Genomic DNA, 11,162 nt, shown 5'->3' on the forward strand with positions numbered 1-11,162 from the left:
GCTCTATTCCACTCCTTCTGGCAGAAGTAATTGGTACTCAATGTTTTGCAATCCCAATGTGGCAAATGTTTTTCTTCTGTGAAACTTCATGAACCCCGTACAGTTAGCCAGAAAAAGCTTAAAGATCATGGAAAATGCTCCATACAGTTACAGTCACTAGAGAAGGTAGCTGCTGAACTATTAACAAACCTCAAGTGAATTCTTATGGGTTGTATTTTTTTTTCAGAGGTTTGTAAATTGGCCAACTTTGGGGTAAGATTTAATACAGTTAGCAAAAAACCAAAATCCTATGCGTATATCAAGCACTTGAGTCCTTGAATATGGAGGTGGGAGAGCCTGACAACAAAGTGCTTGAACAGTGACTGTAGCTTATGTATCAGAAATTCTTGTAACTTTCCTTTGTTCCTAGAAGCATTTTCATAAATGCCTGTTTTGCAATTATTAAAAACTTTAATAATAAGCAGTGTCATGCCCCATGTATAAAACTTTTGCAAGAAGTGTTTTGAAATAGAATGTCTAATCTTACCTTGCAACATATAATACAACTGTATTATAGGCCTAGTTATTAGGATCACCTGCAGTTTCAAGGCACTTTACAGGTGCGTTTTACAAAAGCACTTTATAAGTTAAAAGGCACTTTATAAGTTAAGCTTTCATGTTAACAATGTTAATGTTAACGGAACTGTAACATTATTCAAACACTAGTTGATATTATAGATGCTTTGGGGAAAAAAAAATTGCAAGTATATTCTTTAACAAATTTTGCAGTGTGGTTATGGCAAATAAAACACTATATTCTGCATTCCTAGTCCATCTACACCTACTAGTACACTTAGGGAAATTCAAAGTTTGACTGAAGACCTCTTAAATCATGACATGCAGTGCTTGAAATGTCCTTTAAGATTTAAGCAAGTGGGAAGGAAAATTATATTAATAAAGTGTTAAACAGTTAAAATCGGAGGTCAGGGAATGTCATGTGGCTAAGTTTTTAAAGATAGCTGTTCATTATTTTATGATTAAACATATTCATTACTGAGTCCTTTATGAAGATGACCCACTACTGATTCGGTATATAAGAATTCCATCCTTTTGTCTTCTCTAGCAAGAAACTAATTTGGACCTTGTATAGTATCTCAGTAGCTGCAGGTGTCCAGGTGTTCTTCTCCATGTATTTTATATATTTTTTCTATCTCCATATATTTTATATTAAAAATGGAATATGCAATGCCAGGCATAATCATCACAAGTTTTCAACTGTTCTGACCAATTAGTTCCGCCCAATCATCACAAGTTTTCAACTGTTCTGCCCAAATAGTCTTTGCAGGTGATACAGAAATAACATGAAGTAGTTGTATATGACCTGAGTAGTTAAAATCCTAAATATTGCATGTGGTTCACAGTGGTAGAGATCAACGTAAAGCTGAGATCACATGATATCTTTCAATTCCTTGAAGCATTAGCATTGCGCACAAACAAGTTTGCTGTATTTTAAATATGTGGCTTGGAGAATGCATGGCCTCAGAGATGAGTTTCTGGAGATCTGGAGGTGGTTTTACCTTCCCTGTAGCTTGTAAGAATACAATAATTTGCTGTCGTCTTGTGCTGTGTCAGCATCCCTAAGAGGAAAGGACAGCATGGTGAATCTTTTGAAGTACTTTAAAGTCAAAAATGTTGCTCTGAATTTTTAGTTCTCATAAGTGCATCTTTGCTATTGATACTGCGTTGCCTTTTGAGAGCTGCAAGTTAAGTAGGATAAAATCCAAGTATTTGCGTACCGAACTCCTCCTCAAGAGGGACGCCTCTCTATTATATTGCCTATATGTATGAGGTCGTGGATAGATTAAATGCAGTGGTCTTCCCTGACTCCTTTTGAAAATGACATCACTTCAAGGTGGAGCAACTGGTAAACAAAATGCCTGTGGGTGCTTTCACCTGGATTATAATAGCAGTAATAGGTTTATGCTCACATCAAGGTGATGATATGATTGAAAACAGTAAAAGGATTCAGGGTTGTTTAAAGTGCACAGATAAGGGATCTAAAAACCAGGTATACCTGGATTCTGCTGTCAGGTGGGAAGAGCCTATGAGATTCAGATCTTAAGTCTGCCTTTGGCAGTAAGCAACCTAAGTGGTTAGGGAAGTGTTTAATAGCATAAAAGGTAAGATGTATTAACAGATGGTTGCTTAACATACAAATATTCCTATTGCACAAAAAGGAAAAGTCATCTTGTATTTTTTCACGAAGAGCCATTGTTGGGCATATAGTGAAGATACTAGTTTCTTTCTATAGCCACTATTTGCCTTATCTTGCAGTCCACCAACCCTGTCTTAAATTCTGGCTCTTTCTTCTAAAACAGCATCGCATGCCTCTAAGAGGCTTCTGTTCTTGAGCTGATTGTGAAACTGAATTTCAGAATTCTGTGCTTACTTTCATAGCTGAATTGTGGAACAAGACTTCTTTTGAGTTCCTGATGGTATTTCTTATTAGTTGAGGTCTCTAGAGCTCTCATCTTATGACAAAATATTCAGAAAAAGTTTATCTGCGTGGAAGTTTGGAAAAATGGAACAAAGGAGTTCAAACTTAATTCTGAACCACAGATCAATTTAATGAAAAGGTGTGATTCTCCCTCCGCCATGACCACTGTCTCTGTTCAGTACTCTTAGACATCCTCCAAAGAAACCATACCTGGCTGTAACGTAATGAGGATAGAATTAATGGTGAATGCCTTTGTGAAATGTCATAGCTATAAATGAGGATTAGAATAAATATGGAGAGTAATCCGAAATGCTTGAGGAACACAAAGAAACTTAAATCTTATTTGGACCTATGTAACTCTTTCCACCTCACTTTTCCCGTTCCTCCATCTAAAAGTTCCTGTTCTCTAGCCTGTGTTAATTTCGCTTTTAGTAGTGATCACTAAAGATATAAGGATCATGCTTTACCTGCAAGTGACCAGTGAGGGGTCTTAATTATTCTATATGTTCTTGAAGTACTTGTCCTGATGAATGTTTACAGTCATTTTCACTCGTGCTTGGTCTTGAAGTATTCTTTTGATTGCAAAAATTTATTTGGAGAGAGTATTGAATTTTATTTTACCTCAAGTTTTGGCTTGGGTTTTCATTATTTGTATTTTCCCATTGTAGGGTTGAGTGGCAATGAAATTTTGCACAAATGCTTTTTGTTCTTGAAAATTATGTCTAATAAATCTTGCATGTGTGTCTTGCTTAATTCTGCCTATTTAAAAATTGAAATACGAAACACATAATTTATATGCAGAAGTAGTGAGGCATGGTTTTGATACTTTGAAGTAGCATTAAAATACACAGCACTGTCCTGGTTTCAGCTGGGATGGAGTTAATTTTCTTCCTAGCAGCTGCTGTGTTTTGGATTTAGTATGAGAATAATGTTGATAATGCGTATTGATTTGGTTGTTGCTAAGTAATGTTTATATGAAGTCAAGGACTCTTTCAGTTTCCCATAGAAGCTGAGAGGGAGCATAGACAGGACAAGCTGGCCAAAGGAATATTCCATACCATAGATGTCATGCTCAGTATATAAATGGGGGTTGGCCAGGGGACAGGGATCCACGATCGCTGCTTGGGACAGGCTGGGCAATTGATCATCTGGTTTTGAGAACAAGTATATTGCATCATTTCACTTTGTGTATTCTTTTACCATTATTATTATTTTTTCTCTTCCATTACAATTCTATTAAACTGTCTTTATCTCAGCCCATGAGTTTTGGGTTTGGTTTTTTTTTTTTCCCTCTTCTCCCTACCCTATCAGCGTTGGGGTGGGGGGGGGAAGCGGAATAAGGAAATTTTTCCATGTCTTATGAAGATATTTTCTGATCCTTCTGTAAGCTACTTGGTTTGTATAAAAAACCATGTTTTAAAACACGCATAATAATTTCTTTTTAGTTGCCAGTGCATTTATGAGCTATGTTTAAGATCAGATTTTCAGTCTTGTCTTACTTTTGACTTTAAATCCAGGTATTTAAATACTAAATCTATAACTATGGTCAGCAAAAATAACCAGCTTTGTGGTATAATGCAGTATAATTCTCAATTGCATGATACTGTCAGTTTTCATTTAAAATCAACTTTTTCAAAACTTATTTCTAAATGAACTTAATCAGATTAACTTCATTTAGTCACATCTGTTCGTGATTGTTTTCCCCTTTTACTAGCCATACAAATCATGAAATTAAGCTAATTATATACCATTATCAGCTGCAAAGAACTAGTTTCACAGTTTTATACCTTTTAATTCCCTGCAGGAGATTTAGGCTTGTTTTTTGTTAATATGTAAAGTGCAGTAACTTAAATGGATTTCCCCGCTGTTATTGCCAAAGGATTAACTAGTTTATTATTGTTTTTCACTATTGTAAATTGGTTTTAAAACATTACGTTTTATGTAGTTTCATTGATGGCAACACTTGTCACGCTATTGAGAAACATTTTCCAAATAAACCCGCTATATACAAGTAATTGTTATATAGCTATAAAGCAAAAGAAATAATTGTCCTGTCAGAGTGTTTATTGATGGTAACATCTGATTTTTATGTTCTCTGCTCCTCCCTCTTTTTTGGGGGGATACTGCCCTCACGCAGGTGATGATGAGCAGAGTGATTGGTTTCATGAAAATGAATCTGGTGGAGCATGTGGAATTACAGGGGTCATTCCGTGGTGGGAACAAGAAGACTCTACAGAACTGGAGAGAGAATTGCCTGATCCAGTCTTTGAAAGTATATTAACTGGTACTTTCCCTCTTATGTCCCGTTCAGGGAGAAGAGGTAAGTAGTAATCAAGCAAATGCAAACTGTAGAATCACTTGGGTACAGTAGAGAGATATCTGTGTGTTATACAAAATATGTAAAATGTTGACAAGATCTTGGAGTTACCACTTTGTTTCCATGAACTATTTCATTTTTAAGGTATCATTAGAGAGAAATAATTTTTAAAAAGCCAATGATTAGAAAAGCCAGAAAGTGACTCATTTTGATAGCCTACTCCTTTATTTGTTGTCTCAGTGTTTGCAATGAGAATTATTAAGTGGTATTTAAAATATTTAAATATCTTTACATTCCATTTTGTTGATAATCTTTAGAATTCTGTATAAGTTCATTAATTCAAAGGCTGGAAAGACTAGTGTGACCATCTGTTTTGCTTTGCTTTATGGTTGAGCCATATTGTTTGTAGACAAGTGGGAAGGGTTCCTTTAGAGTGAGGATTGAGATTGTAACTGAGAAAACGTCAAATCTTTTTCTCCTTTGAAATACTTTAAACTGTGGATCCAATGGTAAGTTGTACCAGTGTTAGATTGCATTTACAGCCAGGAACCCACTCTGTTCTAAAGTTCAAAGATGTCAGACCTCAACTTGCTGCCAAAGAATTTTGCCTCTGCCACAAGGATCTCCTTTCATATTCAAATACAGATCTCTTACGTTAGCAGTGGTCAAATCACTTTTAAACTACTCTGCACACTGAATGTATCGAATTGTTTTGAGAGGCTTATTTTCTAGATGCTTGGAATTGTTTCTAAGGGCTTAGTCTCTGTATATTCAGCAGATTTAACATTTTCTACTACTAATGAAGTTGTAAGTGAAGCAAAAATCACTTTCCTCCTGTATTTCAGTATGCTCTGCCTATGCAGCCAACTGTGCGTAGAACCAGGATGGCAGTAAGAATATCTACAGAAATGTTCTTCCCATTCTGTGCTTTTTGTTTCCATCAGTACAATGCTTGACAATATTAAGATGTTGTTGTTTAACTGAAGTCAGATTGATAGATTGGTATGTATTGGTGAATTGTATCGGTTATATGGTATAAGAAATATTCTTAAATCAATTTGTATTTCTTTCTTGTAGGTTTCCAGAGTAGATTTAGTCATCTTCATGGAATGCCAGCAAGAAACATAAAAAAGGCTTCAGGAAACCAGAATGCATTGGTAGGTGCTTTTATTATTGTGAGCTAGTGTGCACTGCTCTTAGAGGTTTTTTTTTTTTTTAAAAAAGCATATTCCCCTCATGCCTGTCTCCTAATGTTGTAGATGGGTAATGGAATGGTAAGACTACAGTGCCACTGTTCCCTGATATTGTGTGTTTACCTCTTTTAATAGAGAGACTCCTCCTACTGCAATTCTGTTGTAATGGAATATTTGTGTGTACTTGAATGTCAGAAACAGTCTGATACTCGTTTTCAGTACTTATTTTTAACTGAGTGAATGAAAAGGTTTGGGAAAGGGGGACATTATTTAACACTTTCAGTATATATATCTTATGTCTATACAGAAAAAAAAATAATGTTTCTCTCCTCTCACAATGAAAATCAAACCAAAGTTATTTTAAGTTTTTCCGATATTGAAACCATTCTAGGATGGATTATGATACAATTCGGATTGATTTATTTTATTATGTGGGGGTTTTTTTCTCCCAAAAGTCTGGTCTGCAAAATCTGTCCTTATTCTCTTTTGTTTGGTTGACTTCAGTGTGGTCAGCGGAAAGGGTTTATACAAAATATTTGAAGCAAGTTAGTGACGCTCCTGTCACAGACATCATGTGTTCCTTTGGACTGAGTCTGTTACAAGGCTGTGACTACAAATGAGAGATGTTTGGGGTTTTTAGTGCCTTCAGCTCTAGGAGCAATGTTTATGAGTGAAAGAAAAAAAAATACAACTGTCCTTGCATTTTTGTACAATCTAATAATTGGATTTTCATACAGCTTTTTTCTAAAACAAGATTCTAATGAATTTTTAAGAGTTTGTTCACTGGAGGAGGGCATGAGGAGAAGAGAGATTTGAATTAAAATCTTAAAATGTATTCATTGTAGTGCAGTCTATTCCTTCCTTATCAGAATAGTGTTTGGAAGAAAAGGAGAATGTGGGAGACTCTTTGTCAGTGTGTAATAAAAATATCCCAGCACAATAAATACTGTAAGATCAATGTTCTTTATTATTTGAGTACATTAAATGTTTTCAAATTTCAATTTGCCTAAACAAAATAAGATGCTTCTGAGAAATATAAGATCTATTATATGTGGGGAGAATAGAATGGAATTGTTAGAAATTTAACTTGTTTTGAAGAGGGAAGGTTTTTATAATTGAAGTCCCTGTCCAATAATTGCCATTTGGAGATGAATAAGACGCTTTAAAACCTTGGCCTGTGATCTCTGCTGTTAGTGGTCATGAATTAGATGAATGCTATCTAGTTCTTGGTTTCCTATCTACCTATTTTTATTTTTGGTTCAGTGCTTGCTTGAGCATATCTGGGATTTGTAGCCCATTTTCTGGGCTTATTGCAATTTCACTCTGGTATTTTATAGGAGCTATTATAACTGATAGGTTAGCTTCATGGTATTGATGATACATGGCTTAACTACCCTAAAAACTGCCTTTTCCTCTAAATTGTAAAAAGGTGATTAAATTTCAATTGATGAAGATATACTGTGAATGCGTATATATAATAAAAAATCCTAATGTTTATTTTCTGCTACGCTTTCTGGATTGTCCTTAGGAGCCCATTTTGTCTTCCAGTCATGATATCTCATATATAAAGATGGTATCGTAGTTCCCTTTAGAACAAAAATGCAAGCTGATCTACTAAAGACTGATAATTCAGTTACCTCCAGTTATTAAATATATCATTTACATAGTGTTGTGAAACAAAGATGACATGTGAACGTACCTTCTAAGCCACTATATTTAGGCAGGAGTGCATATATAGAATGGATGTGCAGTTGGCTCTGTAGCTGCAGTTTTCTGACCTTCTTAATGACTATTTATGTTTGTGGGCACATCTGCTGCATCCGTCTTTGCAAATGTAGCTCTATAAGCCAGAGCTCATGTGCTTTCTTCTGTCAGTGATTGCTTCTTAAAGAAAATCTTTTTTAGACACTTCAATCCAATGACAAAAAAAAGTCATTTAATACCTGTGACATCTGATAAGACAGAACAAGAAGTAATTACTGCTATTAGATGGTAACAGCGAAGAAGAGCAAGAATGCTTTTAGAGAGATTAATATCCTGAGGAAAGAACACTGCAGACTCAACTCATTGAACAGAGTTGTGGTATGGCTTAATTCGTTTTTAACAGCAAGGAGCCTGATGTCTGCATCACTGCCTTTACACAGACTTTTAAGGGAGACAAAGTAAAACATAGGGTTTCCTACTGAGATACACTCCCTAAAAGGCACGCATTATATCCTGTATTCAATCTAAGGATGTGTAGCTTGTATCTAGGGAACATAAGAATATAGTCAGACCTTTGCATACAGGCAATGTGTGTTTAAACTTTTTTGGAAAGTTTAGTTGAAGGTCCACAATTATAGCAGCTAGTGAAGCCTTGAAGAGATTGTAAGTTTAGGAAGGCAGAATTAATAGCTATGATAATGCCTTGATATATCATCATCCTCTGTCAAAAAGTGTTTAGTGACCAACTGTTTCTGTGTTTTCTTCTAAGAGACACATCAGACTAAGAGTGTGATTATTACTTGCTATATAATGAGCAAACTGCCAGCTTACATCATTTTTATACCATGGTTTCTGGAAGCAGTGGTATGGGTCTTTCTGTCATCAAGTGTACTGCCTTTGAGTCAAAACTTTTCTAATGATCATGCAACACTGGACAAGCAAGAGAAATAAAAACCTAGCATGTAAATACTATGAAAATCCTTGCCTGTCCAAAGTGCAGGTTGAATGAGTTGACATACAGCAGATGACAACTGAAGAAGCTGAGCAAGAACATTGGGGAAAAAAAAGAATTCATCAGAACTGGCTTACATCCTTTGGATTATCCGATTTACTTGATAGGCACATTTTTTTAAGGAATCCATAATTAAATGATTTGTCAGATATGTATTTTGACGTACAATTATAATGCTGGCTTGTCATGTCTTCACTACTTGTTTTGTGGCAGCATCATTTGTAAAAAAACTTTATTTGCAAAGAAATAGAAAACCATGTGGCTTTTCTAATACACTATGCTTTTGATCCCTCCTGTGTCAAGTTGCTAGTAGCAACTTTGTAATTATAATCAGAACCATGATAGGTGTACTATCATACCATACAGGTATTTAATGTACTCTTTTAATAAAGTATATTGCATGAAATCATATTGTGCTTGGTTGAATTCTGCAGCTATATGTGACCTGATCAACTATTCCCAACCCCTGCGTTCTTCTCTGTAAGGCAAAAGTTTCACAATTGAGAAGTAGTGTTCTACGAATGAAACGTTGATTTCTTAAAAGGAAAGCTTTTTTGGTCCTGTCTTTTTCCTGTATGTGTTTATTGACTTTTATGTCATTTTTCTAGTACTGTCATTTATCTGTTCTTTCCAACAAATTACATGTGAAACTTGGGTATTTAGCAGAATAAAATCAGAAATATAATATTTTAGATGCATTGAAAATGTGAAGGTTCATTTCTATGATGTAGAATACTAGATGAACTCCTTACTTTCAATGGTTAAGGCCACCATGCTTTTCTCGGATGGGTTCCTGGGGAGATCACAAAAGCCCTAATTAAAGAAAATAAGAGTTAATAATTATAGTTAGTATAAATAGAACATGACTACTTTTTTGTTCCTCTCAAAATGTTTTGTCCAACTTAGTACTCAATGACTGAAAAATTTCACTTTTGTTTACAACTCCATACAAATAAGTGAAGGTTTTAAAAATCAGTGCTGCCGTCTTAGCTGTTCCTTGTGTGGTTCTAGATACAGTTGCTTCCCTGAGACCGGGAGAGACATTGTAGGGTTTTAATTGAGGATTCTTACATGTCATCTCTTCCTGCCTGGATTCTCTGTCTGGGCTGGAAGCTGGGAAGAGATTTCACTGGGATAAAAAGAGCAGAACACGTGGCCAATAAAATGGGTGCTTTCTTTCAACTCTGCCAGTTTTTTCATCCACTACCTTTATGTCATGGGTTTTGATTTCATGATATTAAAGACAGCCTATTTTAAGTCTTGCACTGCTAGCATTGTTTTTTTCTTTTTGCACAGCTGTACTATTGAGCTTGACTACACATAGTTCTAATTATTCAAAAAGTATGTAGAGAATGAAAGCTACATTTCAGAGACCTGTTATCTGAAGCAGTCTGGGGAGTTCTGTCAAATTCTGTGTCTTCTTCAAAAGTTCCAAGATAAAAGAGCTTCTTTCAAAAAATTGTTGTCAGATAACTACTCCTCTATTGATGTGAAGAGAAAAGATGTATTGGGCATTTATGCTTTGTGTTAACTGCTTTCAAAATGTAAAATCAAATTAAACATTTCTGTGTCTAAGTACTTTCTAACTGAAGGAACACCCAGGTGTTTTCAGGGATTTTTTTTTTTTTTTTGTTCTCAACATTTTGGAAATTGAGTGAAAAGGGTATTAGATAAGAAACCTTGTTACAGATCTATGGAATGTTTCCTTAAAGAGTAAGTTGGGCATTGTTTTTACAGTATTGGTCAGAAGTGTCTTTATAGATGCCCTTCAACTTTTGGAAAAATCCTACTTCTCAAGATTAAAGTTAATTTGGTGTTGTGGAGAATTGTTTTACTCTGGATGTGTGACATACAGTTGGATAAAACACAATTCAGTTTCAGTGAGGTGCATGAAATAATTTATCTGTGAGTTTTCAATTATTTTCTTTAGTTAATGACTTTTGTTATTAGTCTCTAGGTCAAACTCTGTGGAAATATCAGTGGTATTAGACGATGTCTGATAAGAAAACTAAACTCTTCTTGGATTCCAGACTTTCTCTCATTCAAGATCAGGAACGTTAGGCCTCTGTGTCTGAGGATGACATTTTGAAACCTTACGCTGCTAAAACCATGAGTGATTTTTCCTTTAAGTGGTTGTAAGGTTAGGGGCTTTGGGTTTTCGTAGTGGGCATTTTATTAAGATTTTCTGTTATCAAATATATTTTCAGGTATTTAAAACATTGCTTGCTGTGCTTTTCCTTTTTCTTTTTTAAATTTTTTCCTTGTTTGCGATTGTCATGAATTTATATCTGCTTATGCAAAATGTAGTGAATTAGTCATGCTCTTTTAATCCCCACTTTAGCTAACTCGGTACCTTAGTTTTACAAGGGAGGGAGAAACTTCCTTGAGCAGAGTGGGTGGTTTCCTGCACTCATGTGCTTCCCAATGATAGGCCTTCTTTTTTTTTTTTTTTTTTTTTTC

The 11,162-nt window shown here is 35.2% G+C and overlaps 1 protein-coding gene across 8 annotated transcripts in view; it reads left to right on the plus strand.

Annotated features, from left to right (window-relative positions):
- The window catches only part of GPATCH2 (G-patch domain containing 2), a 134,384-nt gene that overhangs the window by 19,126 nt on the left and 104,096 nt on the right, over window positions 1-11,162 (plus strand). For 5 of the 8 annotated variants that reach the window (XM_054194457.1, XM_054194460.1, XM_054194464.1 and 2 more), the window contains exons 4-5: window positions 4,614-4,796; window positions 5,871-5,950. In XM_054194457.1, coding sequence (XP_054050432.1) covers window positions 4,614-4,796; window positions 5,871-5,950 — 263 coding nt within the window. The other 3 variants (XM_054194463.1, XM_054194458.1, XM_054194465.1) reach the window with 3 other exon arrangements.

Source organism: Rissa tridactyla, chromosome 3 (assembly GCF_028500815.1).
Source record: "Rissa tridactyla isolate bRisTri1 chromosome 3, bRisTri1.patW.cur.20221130, whole genome shotgun sequence".
NCBI classification, from domain to species: Eukaryota; Metazoa; Chordata; class Aves; order Charadriiformes; family Laridae; genus Rissa; species Rissa tridactyla.